The following is a 25835-nucleotide window of genomic DNA, read 5'->3' on the forward strand; positions in this document are numbered from 1 at the left end:
TTTGGAAGAAACGAATGTGTCCCCTGATCGAACTGGAATGTGGAAAAATTTTAATAGGCAAAACGACGACGTCGCCGACGTCCTTCTTCCCCAACTTTGCTCCCTGCGCTTATCTGTGTCGCTCCAAGGTTCATGTTTTTACACCCTTTTTTGAAAATGTTCGTTTCCTTTTTTTGGTTGTTGAGCAATGAGCAATGGGGATGTATATGAGGCTGCAAAAGCATTCCTACAGGAGGCAACCAATAGGCTAGGAGGAAGGGAAAATTACTCAAACGCCCGCTTTTGGATTACAATAGGGACAATAGAAGTAGCGAAGGGATCGTGTGCTACCTTTGATGGCTTTTCAATTGGGGTTTGTTGTTTACTTTCTATCAAAAGTATTTACTGACCCAATTTTATTTCGCGGCCGTCTAACGGGCTTTGCGTTACTATTTTGTTCAAGGAATTTTAATGGTTGATACTGATTCTTGGAAAAGGAAAACCATGATGGAGGCGATGTTTGTGGGTTGTGGGATTTAATTTTCTAGAAAAACTAATAAACAATCTAACCAAGTCCAGAGTCTAACCAAATGATGTCGTCCGGTAATTGAGCCATCTTCATGTCGCAGCTCCAAGCAGTGTACAAGCACCATTTGACACACTTCACACTACTTTACGTATCAACACATGTTTTAATGTCGTTTAAATGTTCTTATGCTCTCATCCACACAACTTCCAATCCCGTATCAAACCCTAAAGATAAACAAAAAAGCAATCAATAACACGTCGGTTCATAGAAATAGCTATCGACTAACCATTAGCAGAGCTTGTTAGCGCGTTTTTTTCTGTTTGCATCATTCTTAACCATACTACACGATCAGATATGGGCATGCGTTTGATCTGCCTATCTGGTATCTAACAACCGAAAAAAGTTCCTTGAATCAGTTGTCGATGCAAAACACTGTACAAAACCAATTACGATTCATTTGCGCACGCTCCTCGCAAAGTCCTGCTTGGTTATTGGCCGATGGATTCTTCCGACTTAACGTCTTGCTATCAGACCGCAGTGTGGGGCGTCAAACAACTACCAAGTGAGGAAACGGCTTGGTGACCACATTGCCGTAAATAAATAATTGAACATAACAGCTGACCAGGTCCCATTTTTTTCCACCACGCTTTAAGTTGCGATCAGGCATTATCGTACCGTTCGGTTGGAGTTTTCATTGTATATCTGTATATCTATATCTTTACCCGGGGCGAGCGTGATTCTTGCGAATGACTCTAGTCCCCCTGGCCCCGACCAAATTGATACAAATCCCCATCAACCGCTTTCGCGACGATCCCACCTTTCTCGACGATCGCGGCGGCATCCACTTTAGATCCCCGAAAAAGGAACGCACAACAAACTCGCGTCTCTAATGCACACACTAATGTCTTCCTGTGCGGATGTTTCGCAGTTGAAGGAGAGCCTCGACCAAACACTGTACAGTCGCGCGGGTTCAGTTCATGAAACGTTCGTCAAACGACAGCGCTTCCATAAACGGCCGGAAGAACTGGGGCGTTGGTGGTGGTCTATTGACGATCGCCACACTACACGAATGGCAAGATGCGATCGCCAGCACGATCGCCATCGCGAAGCGGTTACCCATCGCAAGATTTCTCCCCGACGCGTTCTGCTGTCACTCAAGGTGCGCGCGCGCGGGATGACCGAGAGAGGTGATGCATGTGCACACGCACGTCCTCCTTCTTGCAATCGTAATTGGGTTTTTGTAAGGATGTACACCAACCAAAAACAAAAACTGGCCAAAGGACAACTCAGACTAAGTGTTGAAATCATCGACAGCTTTGGGGGTTGTCCTGCCGTTTCTGGCATAGTGGAAAAGAGTGAGGCAGTGTAGCCTGAGAGTGGCAAAGGGTTGACTAATTAATTCGACGATTGACAACTCACAACTCGGGCGTTGTCGGTGCCGCCGCGCGACAGAAAGCGATCGTCAACCAAAGAGACGTGCAGTAGTGCAGTATCGTGATGCTTTTCATCAACGAGCACCGACCTTTGCGGGAAGGTTAAGATGCGCTGTCCGCCCCCTCCTCCTGGTGGATCAATTGATTTCGAATTAGCCGGATGGGCAGTGTGAAATGGCGGCAAATATGCTACAAACTACAGCGTTCTAGCCTATGGACGTTAAAGCTATTGGCTACTGTGCTACTGGAACTGCTTCGTATAGGGACGGTCATGGCAAGGCATACAAATCGTGCGTCCATTTAACACCTTCACCAATTGCGTGAGCAATGCTACAGAGGTTAGGTTTCTGCATAGCCAGTTCGTGCGATCAGGTCGTGTGGCTGCTGACAATGAGCTTTTAATTAATCATTTACCTCTTTCGCGATGATGGTCAACCGACAATCAATGCGCGCGCTTGATGCTATCGTTTCGATCCACAAGTGGACACCATCAACAGGAATGCCCTTTCCGGGCTATCCAGAACACGATGGCAATCGTCCCGATTGATCGACAACCGAAAAAGGATCGGTCTGGGTTCCTTGTTCGAACTCCGTACCTTAGATTTGCAACGCTAAAACTGTCTGACTGCACATGCACCGATCGAGAGAAACATAATCAAAGCGGATCCCATCCTTTTTTTTGCTTCCAATTGTGATTTCCAATATGCTAATTCTCTTCTTTAAGAAATGTTTCAAAAAAAACCTTCACTTTCAACACATACACTCTGAAGACTCTGTTCCTGTTTTTAGTTTGACCAGTTAATTGGACAGCTCTACCATATAATGGTTTATTGTGCTTGTATTGGCCATTTAGAAATAAAGTAAAGCGCTTGCTATGGCAATATAGTATAGATCAGATTTCATGTGACGACCCTGATCATTATTTGGTTGACCATTGTATGAGATCATCAAGGGCCTTCGGACCATTCCATTATACATTTATTGCTGTATAATAAAATGGTATAGTGGTATTAAATAAGGATATTGCTGAAGATTTTTCGATCACTTTTAGTGAAGCATAGAGTAATTATTTTGATAGTCTTAACAAATATCCACATCTTTTGGTGAACTTATGGATATTGGCATGAGCAATCGTCTTTCACCCTATATTCCGTCCGTCGATTTCATTCGTCTTTGAATGGTTTAAAAAATGTTTTAACCTTATTTTGTGTCCTTAGCACAACATAACCAGGATATCTTGTTCCATCATTGCCGGGACTATCATTGGATAGTCAATCCTTAGGGTGTAAGATTGGATTTGATGACACCCGCTGTTATTGCTTTAAGAAAAGGCCTGTAAATAATCATATTCCATCAGTGAGCAATCCCATTTGAAATATAATTGTGTGAAAGTGAGTATGAAAGTAATCAGACGTTCAGATAACGTTTAATAAAATAAATGTTCTCAATATCATATCCTTCTCAACGACCACTCCTGTTACAAGATAGGCCCATTGTACGAACCACACAAAATGTTTAATAAATACCTGATTCTTCGTTTATAAACCACGTTCAGTTACAGTCAGTGTCTTATACCTATCTCACGTTCAAATTGTTCAGCCTTTAGAGTACCATCTATAGCTTCGCAGTTTTCATTGAATACACTGTACGCACTTATCTCGCCAGGTGCCTTCTTGGTGCGGGTATTAAAGTAGATACCGAACAGTGCCGAAAGCATCAAAAATACCACTCCGAAACGCAACTCTATCGCGATGGCGTATAGTGTTGCCCAGAACAGAAAGTACACGAGATAAGTTATGTACGTCAACCAGGAGGATCGTCGTTTTGCTTCGGGCTGCTCCGTCTCATTCGATATCGCGCTATCCGAAAGATCCGGATCCGAGAGTGTTGGTTCAGGGCTCGGACAAAACCGTACAGTTTTTACATTTGTTTTGGCCGGTTGATTAAAATCGTCTTTTTTCCTCTTGGATGGATTTTCTTCTGCCGGTGGATCATTCTGGAAATGTAAATACCAACGTTATCAAACACATTTCCAGTCGACACAGTCACACGTTTACTCACATCTGCCTCTATAATGACGTGGGATGCTTTCTCTTCATTGTGCACTTGGTGGAAGGACACCATATTGTAGATCCGATCTTTGACGTCGTTCAGAAGAGCTTGACGACGTTTTGTCTTTCTGTAGCTATCTAGCTTGGATTCCATGCGTGTTTGGGTGATTCAAAACATTTAATTCGCGAAATAAACGATTTAACACAGTTTCATACTTTCGCATTCCGGAACATTTTCACAACAAACAACACTGGCAGTTGTCAAGATCTATACAAACAAGGTATGGTGTTGTCATTCCGTTTTAGTACAATGGTTTTTTTTTCTCTAGAATTTAGAGCACCTAATTTTTCTCATTATATTTTGTTTCATAATTGTTGGGAGTAAGTAACATATTGAAGCACATTTAATCATATTTAAACTCTGAAAATTCCCATATTTTTTGCAGAATTATAAAAACAGAACGCTATTAGTACAACTCACAATGGAATCCATGTGTCATTCGTTGAAATGTCATCATCTCGCCTGCTGTCCAACACCAGCAAGGTGTATGTATTTAGAAGGTGGATTTTTATCGATTTGACAGGGCGACATTTTAGTCGAGTTATGTCAGAGTTTGTTTACAAAAACATATGGTATGGGGCTACCAACATGAACAAACAGCCTCGATTCTCAGTCCCTTGAGCAATTTCACTAATTTATGGGTCATCTTCGCATATTAAATGTTGTTCCACAGACGATTGACGATATTTGGTTGCATTTTTCGTCAAAAAATCGCAAGCGATACCACCACCGGCGCCTCCTCCGACGCTGCCGTCACTCTTCTCAATACCCTTCCCCTTGATCACCACGGAACTGTTATGTCAGGTCGAGAAATGTCAATTTGCTCTAAACAACTCTACCTTCTACATCCATATACCTTGAACACCAGCTGTCTCTACACAGTTGGCTCAATGAGAAAAAATAACACCAACGAAAACGTTTTTTTCTGCAATCCTGCTAAATTACGACAAATCGATCGAAAAACAAAAGCACCCATACACGAACGTGCTTAAAACGAGTGTAGATTAACCCAGTGTACAGTATGTTAGTGAAAAAATGATCCGAAATTGAACAGTGCGAGCGACTGTTGCCTCCGAACCGCGCTCCGAACTTGCACAGCTGTAGCTCCCGTAATGGAAGGCCCGAAACTGCTGCAGTGATGTTGTGCGGATCTATTCGATCAATTACTGCGAAACATTGTTCTACCCAGTCGCAGTTCCCCTCGGTCCATCGAAATATCCAAATTGTAAACATTCTAAAACCACCAGCAGTGGACCAACGGGTGTAAAGGTGGAACCAAAAAGTTAGATGTGCGTGTGTGTGTGTTTTTTTCTCTCCAACATTGAGTGCAAATAGTTCGTCACACAGCCCCCCAAAATGTCCGTGGTGCGAACGAAGGTCCTTGGTCTGGTGGACGTTATAATGCGCGTTCCCAGCCTGTTCATCATCGATGAAATCCTTAAGATGGGCATGGGCGTGCCGATCGCCCAATCCGCCAGTCAGGTTGCGAACAGCACCGCCATCAATCTCGACCCGCCAGTAGCCGCAATGCTGCCAGACGATGACCGAGGAATGCAGGACAGTATCGAGGTGTACAAATTCATCTCGCTCGCGGTGCTAAAGTTTCTCTTCTGTCTGTTCGGTAAGATACGACGACGACTGTCCGGGGACAGGCGCTTTGGTTTATCTTTCGCAAATTCTGCACCACCGTGTTGTCTTTTCCAGAAGACGACGTCTATACTATTAAAGAAAGTCACCGTCATCCATCTTACCTGCGGTTTATCTATAGTGTTAACTGTACTTCCTGTGCATTGCCACCGACCTTCCGTCGTCTTTCCTTCGCCGCCGTCGCTTCGATACGGTCAACCACCAACCTGTTTGCAAAGAATATGCGAACATCAGCTACTATTCCTCACCTGACAACCTTGCGTAGCCTTGGCGTTCGGATGTGGGTTATTTTGTATTGCCATCTCTCTCTCTCACACTCTTTCGCCACTCAAACGGCTCTCTGACCTGCATTCTGGTACACGGTGGCCTTCTTCCCCCGGCTGGCCAGCAAGGATGCAGCAAATGTCCCAACGTTTATCAAATGATTCTTTCATCCCATTGACGTCACTGAATAGTATTTTTTTGGTCTTTTTAACAAGCGTTTTAAAGGCACCGATCGGAGGAAGCAGTGCTCTTTATTTCAAAACGATATTTGGCCAAATGGTTCGAATCTAAAGCATCAAGTTCAAATGCGTCACAAATTCGCAACACCACGTCGGTTTTGTTTTTGCGACCTTAAAATTTCTGCTACAGAACCTGGAGGTAAAGAACCGCATCAAAACGAACTATTTCCTCGTCATTCCTTGCGGTACGGCATCATCTTCCGTTTGTGCGATCATCTCTATCAATGTGGTCGTTTTAAAACGGTTCCATAGTGAAATAACCCTCTCGTTTAGAGTATTCATCCTTTTAGAAACGTATGACCTACTTACAATATTTTCTTTGCTATCAATCAATCTAATACGATCGTTATCAGCATAATAGAAACGATATCATCCTGACTGTGTTGTTTGCTCATCGCATTTGAATGATTATTTATTAATTGTTATCTAGTTATGAACGTTGCGTGACAAAACACAAACGGTTGATCAAATCAAGGATTGAATGATTAATCTGTTCCTGTCCACGACATCGGAAAAGAAATTGAATGTTACGAAATTTTGAAACCTCCGTTGTGTTCTCACCGTGCTATACCGCATGTGTTAGAGAATACACGAAACTAAAACCCCTTTAATGATTTAAACGAAACGACAGCGACTTTGGCCCCGAATTGAATGGGCCGTCCGAATGTGCGTACAACGAGCTACTGTTGAATGATTCAGCATGTTTCCTGATAACGTTTCTGCCTGCCTGTCTTCTCCCCTATCGACTGCTAACCATACGATAGGTAGTTTGCTGATGGTAGATGGTTCCACGGATTACCACATTTGATTTGGCCTCACACACTTCTACACCGGTAGAAACCATTCGCAGCACAACTACTTGAAGCGGTAGAAATGTCCGCGACATTGTAATAGGGCATATAAGCAAACACAAATGTACAAATGTTAGCTTTGTTTGGGTTACGTTGCCGTATATTGTGCAAACAGTACGTAGTTCAACTTGTTTCTTGTATAAAAGGTATCGCAATAGGGAGGACAATGCTTTTGTTTCATTTTTAAGTCCATTCCGTCTATAATACGCACTCAAATTATGATTAAACGATTCTGTACGTCAACGCTCAGGATCTCATGTACAAGATGATGATCCTGATAGAATCCGAGTGATAAGGGGCTTTGAAGATGCTATGAGTTTTGTATCCTCATCACGTATCCCAATTATCTTATCGTATATTATTATCTTATTAAGCACACAACAATGTGTACGATCGTCAAGTCGATCGGTGACACCAGGATCAATGACAAGCAAAAGTATCCATGTAAAAGCAAGAAAAGTGTAAAGGCAGGTTCATTCTGAGATCGCTGAATAGCACAAAATTCTAGAACAAATAGTATTAAGTTGGTAAAAGGTTTCAGGCTCATTCCCATAACAATGAAGTATTACTGCACTACTAGAAACAATTGTTCTCATATCTATTGTGATTAGCTCTTTACTATATCGTTTTCCCTTATTTTCTTCATTCTACGACAGGTGCCATTAGTGCAGCTTGTGTTTTCATGCTATGGACCCGGCATTTAGTTATCGTGTACATGTACATCGTATCCGTGGGATTGATCTTCTTGTCCTATTGGAGCAACGTCTCCGCCCTATCGGTCATCTCCGACAGTCCTAGCTTGTTGGAAGATGTTCTGTCGCTCAATATGGAACGCTTGCTTGATCCTGGAGGTGTTCTGATCTCAATACTGCCACATCTGCTTGCCCAATGGTTGATGGGTGTCATTTTCGCCTATATTCATTTGGGACCACGGTACGCAAAAAAAGCAAGCAATCTATCTATAACACATTAAACTCGTATATTATCACTCTCTCTCTCTCTCTCTCTCTCTGCTGATTTAGGCACAAAATCGTCCAAAAGGCGCTTCCGTTCAGTTTCTTAATGCCACTGTTGCTTGCGATGCTGCCACTGCCGTCGGTAGTCCTTAAACATTCCCCTGCTTTTGCCGCCATCCTGCCTCTCGTGCTGTCGAAAATTGCGCTCTGGAGCTCCTCGTTTGATGTCGTGAAAACAATCCTTAGCGGTTACCAGCACGCTCGCAACTTTGCAAGCAACTTTGGCATTGCGACGTTGATCGAAAACGAATGGCAGCGCTTGAACGTACCGTGCGTGTTGCGCGTGTTTTGGACCATACGGCTGACGGAGCATCTCATCAGCTTGCTAATGTCCACGGAGGCTCCACTGCGCTTTGCTGCCACGGTGCAGAGCGTCCTTGTCAGCGGGTGCGAAACGCTAACGGCCGTGCTCGGCATGACCAGCATCATTTCACTGATTTGCCACTACATCGGCAAGATGTTTCAGCTGTTCCTGCTTTCCGAGGACTATGATGAGGATAAATCGATCGGTACGGTGTCGGCGATACTTTTCTACATTTTGGCCCTACAAACTGGGCTCACTTCGCTCTCACCGGATAAGCGCATTATTCGGTTGTGTCGCAATATGTGCCTGCTAGTGACGGCTTTATTGCACTTTTTGCACAACATTGTTGCACCCATACTAATGTCACTGAGTGCTGCCCGCAATCCATCACGGTGAGTACTAAGGACCTCCTTTCTCCGACCAGTTGCCACAAGCGCAATGCCATAACAAACACAATCACAACCATGTTTCCAGTCACTGTGTCCACTTAACCAAGTTTTTTTTTTCCTTGTTTTGTTCACTTGCCTCGCGTATGTCCGGGGGTATGTTTGCCGTTTCACAGCAAGCGTCACGCACGGGCATTAATAGTGTGTGCTTTCCTTCTTATTGCGCCCGGATCACTGCTGGCCGTACTTTGGGCCAGCCACTCACCCTCCACGTGGTTGTTGGCAGTGACAGCTTTCTCGGTTGAAGTGATTGTGAAGGTAAGTTGGGCATTGTTTTTATATTGAGAGAATAAGGTATCTATAAAAAATACTGTACTAAGTCTAGGTCAAAGGATAGAAAGGACGTACCAAGAAAAAGCGGAAGCATCGCATATTGAGGCAAAATTTAGCTGTATAATGAAAAGAATTGCTCTCCAGTAGCAATTAGCTACTGGCAACTGTCAGAAATATTGCATTAATTGTAGTTTAATAGGAAGATAGTATGTAGATTGGATGAAATAGATATTTGATGGGATATTCGTCAAACTAGGTAAAATGTTTGATATTATTAACACGACCTCCTTCGTTCCCTCTACAGGTACTCGTCAGTTTGGCAACGTACACGCTCTTCCTGCTCGATGCACGACGCCAAACATTCTGGGAGAAATTAGACGATTACGTGTATTACATACGAGCGTTTGGCAATTCGGTGGAGTTTTGTTTCGGAATATTTCTCTTTTTCAATGGAGCCTGGATACTGATCTTTGAGTCCGGTAAGCATGATCTCATTTGTTTGGAACCACATTTCCAATTATCTAACCTACACGAAAGGAGATGTTGTCTACTGCACACTTCCAGCAGACACCACCCTCGGCGCTTGAAATTTACTGTCGTTTTCCATTCCCGTAGCTTGTTGTTTGGTAGTTTATTTCCCTATTAAATTGCCACAAAACTATTGTATTTTTGTTGTTGTTAAATATCATACATGTTTTGTTTTATTTATTATAATTATTATCGCAATCTAAAAATATAGCTTTTATTTTTGCTTACACTAACACTACCTACAAATTTAGCTAGGCACTATTTATTCACCACGAAGAATTTTGTTGTAAAAGTAGACTATAGGAATTTCTACAACGGATACGTTTCATTTATGTATCTTCGGTTACTCGAATATTCAGACTCTAGCTATTTACATTATTATATGAAACAATCTATTTGGCGAAATTGTATGTACTTAAAATGTGACTACATGAAACCAAACATTTGCTCCACTTTTATGGTGATTTTCTTAACTTAGGACTACAAAAAAAAAAAAAAATCCTGACATCCTTATCTACATCTTCCTGCCAATTAATAAAACTCACAAAAATAATCCAAAGGCCAAAAGTTTATAGAAAGTCTTAGTTTTCCAAGCCATACAACGGATTTTTTTAATTGTTTTTATTGATTAAGAATTGCCTTTTTGACAAATGCAAATATTTTTTTGAGTTTCTTATAGTTTCTACTACAGCTTTTATGTATTTTGGAATTCTTTCTACATATGTTTAACGTATATTACCTGTGTTCGGCTGTTTTGAGGTTTGTTACAAGTAGCCACTATAATTTGGTCAAACATATTACATATTATAATTACCACATGCATATTCAATAATGATATGTGTTCAGGATGGTACTGGTACAAAGTCTTGGCATATTCTAAATGTCCCTACACTTCCTGAAGGACTCTTTTAGTCGGACGGGTACCGTAATTGAATAGGCTTTATATTTATAAAATTTATATTATTATTTTCGTTATTTGATAACAATCAAAACATTATTTATTATTAAAGCCCGCGAAGTAATACGTTCTTTTTGCTTTTAAAATGAATAACTGTGAAGTCTATCTTGTTCATTTCGATTTGCTAATTTTTACGGTAAAGACGAACTTTCTGCAATCTTTTAGATTGTTAAATATAGGCCAGATGGGAAGAGAATTGTTAGAACAATTTATTACCAGTGGTTAGTTACAAGCCTTATGATAATAAAATCGTCCTGTAACAGTCGAGCAACAATTCAATGAGAAGGTATCAATTCATATAATCATTGTAATTCCAACTTAATTTAATTTAGTAAACAAAACTAAACTATTTGTATTATTTTTCCTAACCATTTTTTCTTACATGACTCAGTAGCACCTCACTAGAATGATTGTTTTGTTTACGATTGTTTGTTGTCTGTTTTATTTACGAAAGTTTTCCTTTCTTTCTCATTCTTTCCCTCCTTTTCATTCTCATTTGTGCTGTGTTTGTGGCTTCTTTTATCTGGTTACTGTAATCATTCCCTATCGCACTAAACCACCAAACAACAATTATGGACACGACATTGGGGCCCACTGTAAAAAAAATATCCTTGCCCCTCCTACTTCCCAATACCTTTCTCCGATTCCGTCACAATGTCGGTTTTGTACTGCTTGATGGCTCGCTTACATTTAGAAATGATTCCAATAGGCGGTGCGATACGGGCACTGATGATGGGCATCCATGCGTACTTCAACATCTGGTGTGAGGCTCGAGCCGGCTGGGTAGTGTTTATGAAGCGCCGCACAGCAGTACACAAAATTTCCTCCCTACCGGAAGCGACCACTGCTCAACTGCACCAATTTGATGACGTATGCGCTATTTGTTATCAGGTACATAGTTTGTGTGGAGTTCGAGGATAGTCTGCGATATCTTAACGGTATGTATTTCTTTTATTTTCTTCAGGATATGACATCAGCCAAAATCACACGATGCAATCATTACTTCCACGGTGTCTGTCTACGGAAGTGGCTGTACGTACAGGATCGTTGTCCGCTGTGTCACGAAATTATCATGAATCAGGACGGCAACGCGGGAGACGATAGCATAGAGGAACACGCACCCAACAACATTGACAATGCAAGAGCCGAAGGCCGCATTGGTAGTTCCAACAATGAAACTAACAATCGGCAACCCCATGTTGCACCCGCTACCATCTTGCACGGATCATCCGTTGGCCAAGCAGATGAGCACAATCAACCGTTGTTTGATGATGTGTTTTTGGAAGAACAAATAACCAATCATAATCGTGCGACCAGTGCCAGTAGATCGTTGGGTGGAAATACAATCGGTTTGCAGGACGCACAGATGGAAACGTCGAGAAGATCAACTCTGCTAGAGCAACTCGCTGGGGAGCAAAGGTATAACCGTGAGCACATACGATTCGATCGGTCACAAGGTGGCAAAGTGACGAATCTTCTGCAAGCAACAAATACAACAGAAATGGAACAATCCAGTAGCGATTTGCTGATGCCGCTGCTGTTAGACAATGGTGCGGAGCTAACTGCAACACAGGGCGAAACACATCCGAGCGAAAGTGGGAGCAGCTATGCAAGCACTTCGGATAGCATCAGTAGCAACAATACGGAAGCTACCGGAGGTAGCAGCAGCAGTGGAAGTAGCAGCAGCGGCAGCAGCAGCAACAGCTCCGGAAGTGGCACTCTGTCCGGGCTGTCAAACAGTTCGCTGGTGTCGGCTGCTGCTATTTCATTCAACCTACGCCGACATCACGTACTTTTGCAGCAGCAGCAGCAGCAGCAGCAGCAGCAACAGCAACAGCAGCCAAATGCACCAAGAGAATAACAACCAAAACGGATAGCTACACACGCAGACGCACAATCGCGGAATGATAGATGCATACGAACGCGGTCATTTTCTATCGAATAATCAAGCTACACAGTAACGCTTGCCAATGATATGAGATTAGTTTGACCGGGCTAGTTAAGTAGGAGCATACACTGCGAATGAAACACTGCAGCAGAGGAATATGACCGATGACTATCCGTGCTGGAAATTTATGGACTGAACGAAAAAAAAAAGACAGTGGTAAGGCTTTATCGGGTAAGAGGTTGTGTATGATTGTACATTTCTAATAAGTGATGGTATAAAAATGTAGCGTGTATATTTATATTAACTCGTTTATAATGAACCGGAACGTGAGGGCTTACACAATAGAGGTGAGAAAGGAAAACGATCCTACTACTGAGCATGGTACTGTCTTTCTTGCCTCACTCACAACAACGGGTTGTTTTGGGAACGGAGTAAATTCACACTAACGAAAAAGGGGCTTACTGCTTGCTGGAAATGAAACGTGTACAGCAGGGAACACAGGGATTGTTGGGTGTGCAGGAAGGAAGTACACCCCTGATAGCCGCGCAAATAGTGAAAAAGGCCGGACACCGGAATGGGCAAAGGGAAAAGCTTTGCTTTTGTTTTCATTCATTCTTCATCCGACCGAGTTCGAATATTAAGCTGACCACCTGTTGCTGTGTATCGATGTTCTTTCTCTCGGCCAAAGCATATCGCAAACTTAAATGCACATTGTCTCGAATCGAGCACAAATAATCGTTCGGATCGTTTCGATTGATCGGGCGGGCGATACATTATCGGCGTTTGCAAATTTACGTTCCATTTGTTTCATTACCGTCCAATGTGGTAGTTGGTTAAAAGGGTTGTGTCCTAAAACTCACGGTGCAGTACCTAACTATACCGCAGGCTCTATCAATTGTACCGAAAGGCACAGAGGTAAAAACCAAATAAAACAAACCAATCGAGGGAAAGAAACAAATAATAGGGAAATTAAAAAGGGCACTTAAAACGATCAATTAGCCGATTTGCCGTGGTTTAATCGCTGCATTGCATAATACGGTTAACACAATAACCTTCCCGGTTCGGTGGTGCACAATGTGCACAATCCAGCAGGTTCGGAATGCACAAAACTGCAAACACATTTCCTACAACTATCCAGATGTAAAAAAAGATGGAACATACTCCATCTAAAGCAACGTCAATGCACAAAGGTACGGTTTTGTTTCGAGCTCGCATTCAACTTGATGATGGTGATGTGTTCATGTTGTTTGCATATTTTACTTCTTATGCTAACATTTCTGCTGGGTGCGCTAAATTTCACCGCTGAACCATTTTAACATTTTCTACTGTTAAACTGCAGTAGTATCAATTTTTTTATTTGAGAAGCAATTTCTGGGCAATATTTGTACATAGTTATGGTCTTTAAAACAGTTAACCAAAAACGACCAGACAGAAATCAGAAGAAAAAAAATCAGCTGTGAGATAATAAACAAAGTAGTAAAACTGTTGTAGGTAAATTCCTAATAACTGTGACCAGGCCAATGATCAATGATTGGAACATCCGAAATATTCATTTCCGTAGTAATAAAGTTCATTACTACGGAAAGACATAACATAGACATCATTGGTTTGAGGCTCTCCTATGTAGCAGAAGCTTAGCAAAGGACCGAGCGGGCGGCACAGAACCTTGGGTTGGAGATTAACGAGGCGAAAACCAAAATGATGGTGGCACCACCAGCGGCCCTGCTAACAAACACTGATTTACGCAGGGGTGATGTACAGATAGGTGACCGCACCTTCGAAGTCGTACAAAACTTCACCTATCTGGGGTCAAAAGTCAGCACCGACAACATCATTGATGTTGAGTTACGCGCACGGGTGCTGGCTGCCAACCGGTCATACTACAGCCTGAGGAAACTTCTCCACTCTAAATACCTGTCGCGACGGACGAAGCTGGGACTGTACAGAACTTTTATAGTCCCAGTACTCACATACGCCTCTGAGACATGGACTCTGTCCAAAACTGACGAAGCCCTCTTAGCCGCGTTCGAGAGGAAGATGCTCAGAAGGATTTTTGGCCCCGTATGTGTGGAAGAACAATGGAGGAGCCGCTACAACGACGAGCTCTACGAGCTGTACGATGATCTCACTATCGTACAGCGCATTAAACTCGCCAGGCTCCGGTGGGCTGGTCACGTCATGAGAATGACACCGGACGACCCAGCCCGTAAAGTCCTTTAAGGCCGTCCACACGGACAGAGGAGGCGTGGTAGGCCCAAATTGAGATGGAGTGATGGCGTTGATGCGTCCGCCAGAATGGCCGAAGATAATCGATTGGCAGACGACGGCGCTGAAACGTGAGCGGTATCGAGGATTGTTGCAGTAGGCGGTTGTAGCGCCTGATAAGTAAGTAAGTAAGTAAGTAATAAAGTTCAATTTAACGAGTATATTAAAAAACTGATATTCACGATGTGTAAGCGGATTATCCTAGGCGTCCTAGGTATTAACACCCAACCTTCCATTGCCTTTAAGGTGCAGCCAAAGTGTTACCGCGAGTTAAAACTTTTCTTTCTGAATAGATAGAAAGAGTCTTTTACAGTTCGGTGTCTTGAAATTAACTATTTTATTGAATTCAGCCGATTCCGTTATCGGCCCATAAACGGCCCAGCAGCGATCGCCGCATCAGCATAACTCGTCGCGTTGGATACAACACGACACTCCCAATGCTGATTTAGCGATTACCGACGCTCGTTGCTAACTCGCCCCCCCTCAGATGTGAACGTCCACGATTCACTGTGTTTGTTTAGGAAATGTGACGTAGTCGGGTGTCTGATTTGGTGACGAATTATGTACTGTGACTACCGTTTGCGTGTTTTTGCACCTCTTTGTAAACCAGTAAAGCAATGCTACTCCCAGTATAATGAGAGGAAAGATGATACCTCCGAAAATGTTTATCGTTGGCCAGGTTATTTGAAAAGAGTTGTTTTGTAAGCGAATGTGCTCCAATTCTTTACGTGTCTCGATGTGCAGATTATGTAAATCTTCCAGACTTATGTTCGAAATTTCCAGCTGTCTTTTAATAAACACTCCGTCGAGTGGATATAAGTTCAACGTTCCAACTAGATCGGTGAGTTTGGATGAGTATCTCACGTCGTTTATGTAAATATCGCATGTGTTGAAGCTTATTACGAACGATCCCTGAAGTGTTCTGTTGCTTATACCACAGTTGGAGACGAGTGTAAATTTCTCTACAGAGTTAATCAATATGGCGTGATTATTAATCTGTAATATTTCAGTTTTGGCTGGACTCTTCGTAAAGTTACATTCTGCTTCTCGACCTTCCATTAATCTTGGAATGCAATCTGATTCATCCAACTCTATTTCATTGATTTTATAGATTTTCGGGGTTAGAGTGCTAACACGGTATCTGATTGCTTCGTGAGTTATGAATCTGTCATACTGGAGGTGAATCTTGCCGTCGTGGTACAGGATTGGATAAATTTTTATCTTACGGAACGTTCTTGGGTCGAGTTTGGGTGTTTTTATGAGCAGCATTATTTCTTGGCGGTTGGTGGCGATAGAGGCGTCGGCGTAGGAAAGCGCTTCTAGAGTTGTGTCGAACGGAATGTTTTCTGCTGCCAGGTTTTTTTCCAAACAATTGATTTCATATTTTGACAATATTTTTTCGTTTAAAATATTCGCTTTCGTCATAACTATACTATCAACTATTTCCTGCAGTGTGTCTATCATCTTTTTTAGGTGGAGATAAATATTGATGGAATGAATTTCTAATGATTCTGATCTGAATTGAGTTATTACGTTACGAGTTTTTTCTGTTATTTCTTTAATCTGGTTGTTAATATTCCTATTGATTGTAACTTGTGCATTATTGTCATCGATGAGATTATTAATTGTTTTGTTAATAACACGAAGATCGTTTGCATCTGGTGTTCCTGCAATAAACTTCCAAATTGTTCCTATGGAATCCCAACGTTTGAATCTTTTAGTGGGAAGCATTCTTTTCAATATGGTATTCAGTTCTTCGAATTGGTTTTGGATAATACTGGAAAATTGATTATTGCTCATTTTTTCGAAATCGTCCTTAATTGCTTGAATATAACCCTTATACGCAGTTAAATTGTAATGGTGTATGTAAATATGGCTATCTATCCTTATTCTTGCCCAACCTTCGTCCATTGCAACTATAGGTTGGTTGTCTACCTTCAGAATAGAGATCCTCGGCTCAGCTAGGGTACATACTACAAATAGAAAACTGTAAGAAGAGAACAATGATGTTAGAATGACGGTATTGTTAGCTATCTTATTTTTATATCGTTTTTATGAATTTTTCGTGAATCATTTGTGTTTATAGTGCTTTTGTTTACTTTGTTAATCTTGATTTTCTTGTATCTCGGCTTGTGTTTTAATCTGGCTCTGGTTTTTTCATAAACTGTCATATCCTCTTTTATATTTATTTCCTTTTTTCTCTTATTGTAATATGAAATATCTTTCTCCTGTTTCTTTGTTAAATTTTTGTAAACATTTTCACAAATATCTGATGAACGGACAGACGGTAAAATTATCTCATAAGGAGTATATTTAGTAGTCGAATGAATGGATGAATTATATTTGTGAAGTGAAAGCTCGATTAGATCAGAAATAGTTAAATTGTTGTTCTCAAATTTCGTTATTCGATAAATTTCTAATATGGTAGAATGGAACCTTTCTATTACTCCATTCATTTCACTTCGACCTGTAGCTGTTAAATATATTTGGATTTGGTGAGTTTTATAAAAATCTATTAGATCTTGTGTACCAAAAGATTTTTCGCCGTCCATTACTAATATTTTAGGAGGATGGTATTTTGTAATTATTTCTTTAACTGCCGGAACAATATCTAAGGCGGCTCGCGATTGAATTTCTTTAATTTGAGCGAATTTTGAAAATTTATCGATGTAAGTTAAAAAATAATGTTTTTCGAGAAACATTATATCAATGTGTGCAATTTGGAAAGGGTGTACGGGGATTGGAGTTTGTTGTTGAGGATACCGGATAGGGTTTCGGTCATATTTGTTTTCATTGCAGATACAGCAATTGGAAACAATTTTTTTTATCTTGGCTAGCAGCTTTGGAAAATAGTATTTACGTAAAATTTGCGACTTATTTTCCTGGGCTCCACGATGTGCCCTATTGTGCTCTGCCGTGATTATTTCTCGTTGTTGATCTTCGTCTGTAATGTCTTCCAGAAGATTTTGAGTAAATCGAATCTTAAGGAGCTTCTGACTTCCAAAATACTTCCTATAAACCTCTTGAAATTTTCCCATTATGTCTTCACTCGTGAAAAGTCCGTTTACTTTTGATATTGTGAAATGATCCTTTAGAATCTGTAAAAGAGATGATTCGGTTATTATTTCGGAGTAAATTGTTGTACGTTTAAAATTTTGGAATGGATATTCAATTACTGTGTTTGGTTTCCCTTTTTTCAACACGATCTGGTTGTGAAAAGCATTAAGTGGTGCTTCTGTAGAGATAATGTAAAAATCGTCACTAGTTTGTGATGAATGTTGCGTACCAGTCATAGAGAAAACTATTCTGCTGAGGGCATCTGCTACAACATTGCCTTTGCCTGGTTTATACAAAATCTCGTGGTCATGCTCCTCTAAATATGCTTTCCAACGTTTTAATTTTGCGTTAGTATTTTTTTGGGAGAGGGCAAAAGTAAGTGGTTGATGATCAGTTAATATTTTGAGTTTAGCTCCATACAAATAATTGCGGAAAGTTTGTAGTGACCAGAAAATTGCAAGCATTTCTTTCTCAGGGGTGGAATATTTCTCTTCAGTTTTAGATAGTGTTCTTGATGCGAAGTGAATTGGTTTATCTTTGCCTAATTCACCTTGAGAAAGAACGGATCCAATTGCATAATCTGAAGCATCGGTTGTCAAAATAAATGGTTTGTTAAAATCTGGATAGATGAGAATATCGCTCGATGATAGTATTTGCTTCATTTTATTGAAACATTCGATTTCTTGTTGATTTAATGTAATTTTCTTTTTGGATGTGTCAGATCCCTTTCCCCTTAAAATGTTTGTCAAAGGTTTAGCAATTTTGGCAAAGTCTTTGACAAATCGTCGATAGTAGCCCATTAATCCTAGGAAGGCACGCAAATCTTTAATGGTTTTGGGCACAGGGTATTTATTTATAACTTCTATTTTTTTATGGTTGGGTTTTATTCCCTCTGTGCAAATAATGAAACCAAGAAATTCAACTTCTTGGCGAAGGAATTCTGATTTGTCTAATTGAATTTTTAGTCCTGCATTATTTAATGTTGTCAAAATTGTGTCCAAATTTTTCAAATGATTTTCTAAATCATCGCCAAAAACTATTACGTCGTCTATATAAACGTAACATATTTTTCCAATAAAATTTCGAAGTACATCATCGATAGCCCTTTGAAATATAGCCGGTGCGTTTTTTAAACCAAACGGCATCCTAGTAAATTCGTATTTACCGTTATTAATAGCAAAAGCCGTTTTTTCAATATCTGATGCTTTCATCTTAATTTGATGGAATCCCGAAGCTAAATCTAAAGTCGAGAAATATTTTTTTCCTTTTAATTGGTCTATCACATAATTTATCTCGGGCATTGGATATTTTTCGGAGATGGTTTTAGCATTTAACATTCGATAATCGATAACCATTCTAAATTTCTTTTGTCCTGATGCATCCGGTTTTTTTGGCACAATCCATACCGGTGAAGTCCAAGCTGAGCGAGACGGTCTGATTATTCCATCCGCTAATAGCTTGTCAACTTGCTTATTTACTTCGTCAGCATATGCTGCAGGATATGGATACACTCTTTGATGGATAGGTGTATCGTCTGAAGTGTGTATTGCACATTCCACTTTGGTTGTACATGTTAGTTTACTGTCTGGTTTGTAAAATGCATCTCTGTTTTTATCTAAAACCTGGTTTAGTTTTTCTAGCTCTAATTTGGATAGATGAGATGTTCGGATCAAATTGTGGGATGACCGATTATGTGGAGAATAGTATGAGATTGGGATGACGAATCTTTTAGAGTTTCTACTCAATGTGATTTGGTCATTTTCTAGATCAATTTTAGCTTTCAATGTTTTCAACATGCTATTTCCAATGATTCCATAAAAAAAATTGTGAAATTTGTGTAACAAAAAGCGATCTTCAAAATCAATTTTGGGATGGAAAAAATTTATATTAATTGCACTAGTAGGAGCAAATGTACTATTTGCACAACTTATTTGACCTACTGAAAATTCGTACGGTTTACTGATTTCATATGCACGTGCCAATTGTGGATGTATTAAATTAATATTAGCACCTGTGTCTATTAAAAACGGAAAGTTTCCAATGGTAGTTTTAAGATAAATAAAAGGAAGGCTGGGAACTACCAACTCATCTTCCACTCTAAAAAATGGTTCTGACCATCGCGACTTGATCCCTCCAACGGATCATGCTCGTGTTGCAAATTTATGTTTTGTAATTTGTCAACAAGATTGTTTTGCTCTGTGAGCTCAAATTCATTTATTGTTTGTCCGTGACAATACCTTGCGTCGTTGGCATTTTTATTCATTTGATGAGCATATAATGGGTGAGCTTGCCTCTTTACCCACGCTTCTTGACTTGATGGTGGTCTTGGTCTTTTTTCGCCATATGTGGGTCTGTTACCATAGTCAATATGACGTGAATTTATACTTCTATCTACCTCCATTGGCTCGGGCTGTTGCCTCTGTGGGGTATATTGCTGATTAGGCAGGTAATGGGAATTGTATCGTGGAGCTGGACGAGGCGCTGCTCTAGGAGGGGGTACTGGTTGATAAACAATTTTTCTGGGTGCTACCCTAGGGGGTTGAGGCTCGAAGCCTAAATCTCTTGGCTTGGGAATATTAAGAGAATTTTGATTTCCATATTGATTTTTAAAAGGTGCTGATCGAACGTCCATATTAAAGTAATCAATGCAAAATTGATATGCTTTGCTAAGGGTCTTCGGGTCAGCAGTTTTTAATAAAGTGGATAATGGTTTTTCTAAACCTCTAATAAACGAATCCAAAGCTTTCTCTCTGAAATAGTTTATGTGGACATTTGCATGCAGAGAGTACTTACTGTCAGTTTGAACTTGTGCTATTATAGCGGCTAACAATTGGTTAACCCTGCTATAATATCCGGCGAGGCTTTCCGAATTACCCTTACGAATACACGTCAATTCATAATCCAGGGTCTTCACGTCACGCTTATCTTTATAGTAAAGCATTAGGATAGATTTTATCTGATGCCAACTACATGTTGCATTATTTGCATTTAACACATCGGAAGCTTCTCCACGGACTTTCCTTCTGATTGTTCGTTCGATCAGATGGAACTGCACAGAGTCGTCAGGAAGATCTCTATACATGATAAAAACATCTTCCACATCCGAAATCCAATTCATCAACTCATTTGGGTTTCCATCAAAAATAGGAACATCCCTCAAAAAGTCAGGGGTTTTTCCCATCTCCACGAAAGATCGTAGAACCATTTCAGTGTTGGGATTGGTCATTTTTGTGTTTTAAATGCTCACTTCACTTAACACTTGTCACGATCACGATTCACCACTAACAAATTACAGCAGAAGCTATTTAATTAAACACCAAAATTTCACTGATTTCGGATTTTTTAGGTTTTTACTTACAGTATGGTTGAGTTAATTTCCATGGGCATCTGACTTCTTTTTCTTCGGGGGAAAATTGGGCAGCTACAGCAAGATGTTCCTTTTTATCCTTCTGATGACTGGGGGCTCGCTGGCAGCAATCGGGAATTAACCACGGTGTCCCAAAGTTCGCTTCGTTATTATGATGGCTCCTTCAACCACGAGATTAGCCACAATTTTTAAATGGCTAACTTTATAGGATTTTTTTTTAACTTATACACTTCCCGCTGATTTTTTTGTCAGGTCCCTATTCGGGCGCCAGTTAAAACTTTTCTTTCTGAATAGATAGAAAGAGTCTTTTACAGTTCGGTGTCTTGAAATTAACTATTTTATTGAATTCAGCCGATTCCGTTATCGGCCCATAAACGGCCCAGCAGCGATCGCCGCATCAGCATAACTCGTCGCGTTGGATACAACACGACACTCCCAATGCTGATTTAGCGATTACCGACGCTCGTTGCTAACTCGCGCCATATGTCGTTATCTAAAGCGAAGAAGTGACAAGAAAGGCATTGTTTTACAACACTCACCATCCATCATACCTAAGATGAAGCATTGCCAGTGACAATCACTCAAATAGCCTGACGACACTCAAATATGGCACTCGGGAAAAGTGTCTTCTCCAAGGCATTTCATTAAACTGATCACAGCAGCGCTCCGGAAGAGCCCAAAAAATGGATTAGTTTTACTACAGCCATGGCTAAAGTGTGCGGTAATTGCCATAAGGCTTCTCGGTACCGGGAGCGGGATATTATTGTTACAATACTTCCTGCACGAAGCATTCAAGCAATCTTTAGCCGATTAAGTTATATGTTAGGCATTTAATTGCATCCCTATCCAAAGTTGGTACATTTTTGTAATGCGTAATTTATATGCATTTTTTCTAAGTAAGAAAAGCTGTTCCTCTTTATACACTCATTTCTTTTCTAACAACATCTAACGAGCAAGACTCATTAGGGACTGATCTTGAACCAGTTTTATTTCGCGACTGTAACGAATTTTCCTTTTCTATTTGCAATTCTTAACCTTCCCTCTCACCCAGCTAAAAATTCAATTCAAACTGTAGCGCCATTTAATAACACCCAGTTTCGCGCCTAAATAAGGGAACTAGCCAACACTTCAGAAAAGAATGGTACGATGATACAGATAGGTCGTCGGTCGTGGCACTAAATAATGCGTTCCGAATGGCTCTGTTACAAACGACCCACGACGAAACCGACTAACGAAACCCTCAAACCCAAGACTCTGCTGCACTGCTCCTCTGTGTCTGCATTAAGATCACCGGAGCATTGTGTGACTTCTTGATCGTGTGCTTTTTAAATCCAGCACAGCATTAAAAAGATAGCTACATAGAGTACGCTCAAGACCTGACAGCGGAAAAGCGAAAAGGTACAAACACAAAAATTGCGTCCCCATCGAATCAAAAGCTACCCCACACAAAAACTCAAATGTGTGCCATTTAGGTGAAAATCAGATGCTTGATGAGGCACCAACCGTTTTTATTTTCCTTCGTTCGTTTTTTTTTTTTTTTTGTTGAGATTCCCGGGCGAAGCAGCAGGCAATCGCAGTCGTTGCATCAGTTACTCGGCGTACCGGTGGTGGTGACCTTATTTCACTTTCTGCACCCCAAACGTGTACGGTTCACCGACTCATTCCAAGGGATGATGGCCCACTTGCGGGTTAGAAGGTGGTGGTTCTTGAAATTTTAAATATGTACCTCATTCGCGCGGCGCGTTTGCCACCTTTTCTGTAACACCTGCTGCGAGCGCGAGATGGATCTTCTTCCGTTTGGCAGAAAGCTAGTTCTCGCAGCTGCCCCGAACGCTCGCTCTGTTGCTGCAGCACGCCACACTATGCAGATGTATATCACGGGTTTCCCACCTTCTCCCCCCAACACGAGATGATCATCAATGTAGGAAAGGCAGTTCATGAAAAAAGGCGGCAATTCGGGCAAACCGTATGCCCGGCTTACCGTTAAACGACGAGAGGAAATGTTTGCCAAATGGGGAAGGCAAATACATCCCCGCAAGAAGGCGGTTTCGCACTGTCATGAATTATAATTAAATTACAATCGACCCTAACCGTACTCCGGGCTTTATTAATACTTATTTTTATCACACATTGGCACGACTTGACACATATTTTAAAGCACCTTTTTGCCAATTCCGTAACCTATTTTGTTAGCATGAACTGTGTGCTACATTGAACATGTTCTCCCCATGCATTAGGTAGGAAGCTCTCCTGACAAACCTTTGGCCTTTGTACACGTTGGCTTTGGTGAAGAAGTTCTCGATACCGCTCATGGTCTAGCAACATTGTCTTGCAATCCAACTTGGGCATCACTGACCAAGTCCTTGATACCAATCAAGATCTAGGGACGTTGTCAATATTCTGGCATTTTTGGAGAGCACTTGAACGCCATAAATCATTCTTATCTAAGCGTACTCTAACAGATCTGCACAAAATAGGCAAGTAGTTTAGCTCATTCAATTCAAGATAGTTCGATCGTTCAGAGGTAAATGCTATGCGCCAGTCAATTTTTGGCACCATCAATCTCCTCACTCATAGATTCTTAGGATCATTGGAAGCAAAAGGGGTTCAAAATCTGTTTGTACAATTCTCCTGTATTTCCGACAGCAAGAGCAATATTGCAATAAAGAGCCACCTGAAACGATACAAAGTTTGCTCATGATCAAAACCATGATTTAATTGGCATATTTTATTAAAGATATATCGATCAATTTAGAGGGCACGATAAGCAATGATGCAATTCTTATTCGCACACGTAATTGTGCATCTGTCGCAACACTATTGCTTAATACACAAACCAACCACACACCTGTTGCCACATAGTTTGTGCAAATAATTGCAACGCTTAACACACCCAACCGATAACAATATGCATAATATCTGACAACGCAAGTGACATTGTTCATAGAGAATGATGATGATGATGATGATGATTACACACCACAAACTCGTCCTTCCCGCCTATTGTTACCGGTGAAAATAGGCGCAGCAGTACATTGGTTTGCTAAAATTAGACGATAATGCGACGTGTCGAATTGCTGCAAAACGAGCAGAGAAACGTGGCTGCTGTTTTCCTCTTTCTTTCGCTTTCAGATCTTCGTTGTGCTGCCACTGTATGATTCAAATTTTCTCTGGCACATTGTCGCCAGAGCCAGGCCAACCATACTGCATGGGGGCGCCAACAAAAGCAGGCAGCTTCAAAGCTAGCGAATGAGGTACACAACCCACACGGGGATTCTTTTACAACTCACAATCAGATTCACTTTCTGTCGATTTTTGCTGTTAGAGAAATGAATGCCCATTGTCTTGTTTTTTTCAATTGGAAGGCAATTTGTTTCGCGACCGTGTGTCTGTGATTAGCCACATTTTCGCCCTCCGCCCCTAGGGGGGGACCAGGGTCACATGGTGTCTTTCAAGCGAAAATTGGTACTCTTTTACTTTCCTATCGTTCCGGTGGCTTGACAGATGAACAGCTTCTTTTTCACCTGTTCGCTTCACGTCATGATTGTGGAAAGACCGGTAACACTCTTTATTTCCGCGCTCCCGTAATTTCTACATCTACTGGCGGAGCTACTGGAAAAACTGTTTGGTACCGCCACCGTGACGTGACCCCCAGGTTCAGGTCTTCCCACTTCGCATAGGCGTTTTTTCTTTCTTCTGTTTTCCCTAAACGCTCTTCATCGTCTCACGATTCCAGACGCTCTAATACGCGTACCAAACGATCACTCTGTCAGCAGTACACTGCTCGAGACAAACTGCTTGGCATATTTCTTGAAAAATTGAACATGTCATCTTAAATTATAATAAAGCTATTTCCGGTGGCTATATGATCATTCCTTGATGTAGAATAACTCCCAACAACAGGCATTCTGCAGCTATTCTCCAGGTTCTAGTACGATCTTTTTACACATAAATTCATTCTCCCATTTATAATCTTCAAATCAAGCATTTCGTAAGCCTTGATTGGGATTGGGATGGAACAAAATATCTCCTAAACAGTGTACCGTGGTGGAATTTTCTGCATAGCTAACGCTACTAATTCAACTGTAGCAATTAGCTTCCTTTTGCAAATATTAGAACGCGCTCTTAAAAGGATTACGCATTATTCAACACCCCCTCCTGGTGGTCCTCACTACGGGAGAACGTCCGCGTCCGCTCGGCTGTCGCCTCTACCGCAGGGGTCTATAGTTTCGGGTATTTTACATTACTTGAGCTGAATTCTTTCATTCGTAGCACAAAGGAAAGTATAGCAATACGGCTGGGCCGCTCTTAGTAAAAAAATGAAAGTACAACATTTAAATACTGTTTGCTGCTCTTAATAACTAGTATCATTTATCTGAGAAAATAAGTAAAAGTAAACTCATATACCAGATGGAAATTAATCTCATCCCTTTTTTCTTGTTTTACCTCGATCGTATCTACAAATTGCATTCGCATTGCATAAAGTCACGAACAGGCGTTAAAATTTTCCAGTCTCATGTAACCAGTCTCAAACCCACTAACGCGTCATTCACGGTGCACTAGTTAAGAGGTTACAGGGAAAATTCCCCTACAGCAGAACGACGCCACCGACAGTCGTCGTCAGTTTACTGATCCAAAACGAAACGAGAACCGGCCCGAAGCCGAAGAGTATGTCCAAC

General features: G+C 41.1%; 2 protein-coding genes across 3 annotated transcripts; one reads left to right on the forward strand and one right to left on the reverse strand.

Moving 5' to 3' along the window:
- Positions 1-3339: 3339 nt before the first annotated feature.
- LOC118507549 lies at positions 3340-4270 on the reverse strand. Its single transcript, XM_036046130.1, has 2 exons — positions 4003-4270; positions 3340-3937 (listed from the first exon to the last, which is right to left on the reverse strand). The coding sequence occupies exons 1-2, from the start codon at positions 4144-4146 to the stop codon at positions 3503-3505; spliced, it is 579 nt and encodes a 192-aa protein (XP_035902023.1). The 5' UTR covers positions 4147-4270; the 3' UTR covers positions 3340-3502.
- Positions 4271-4918: 648 nt separating this feature from the next.
- Positions 4919-13973, forward strand: LOC118507548 (protein TRC8 homolog). 2 transcript variants are annotated; one of them, XM_036046129.1, is made up of 7 exons: positions 4919-5674; positions 7711-7987; positions 8077-8766; positions 8937-9078; positions 9398-9572; positions 11289-11470; positions 11544-13970. In XM_036046129.1, exons 1-7 carry the CDS (start codon positions 5410-5412, stop codon positions 12438-12440), a joined length of 2628 nt encoding a protein of 875 aa, XP_035902022.1. In that variant the 5' UTR covers positions 4919-5409; the 3' UTR covers positions 12441-13970. The 2 variants fall into 2 exon arrangements, with proteins under 2 accessions (XP_035902022.1, XP_035902020.1); XM_036046127.1 differs by having other exon boundaries at positions 4933-5674; positions 11274-11470; positions 11544-13973.
- Positions 13974-25835: the final 11862 nt, after the last annotated feature.

Source organism: Anopheles stephensi, chromosome 2 (assembly GCF_013141755.1).
Source record: "Anopheles stephensi strain Indian chromosome 2, UCI_ANSTEP_V1.0, whole genome shotgun sequence".
Taxonomy (NCBI): domain Eukaryota; kingdom Metazoa; phylum Arthropoda; class Insecta; order Diptera; family Culicidae; genus Anopheles; species Anopheles stephensi.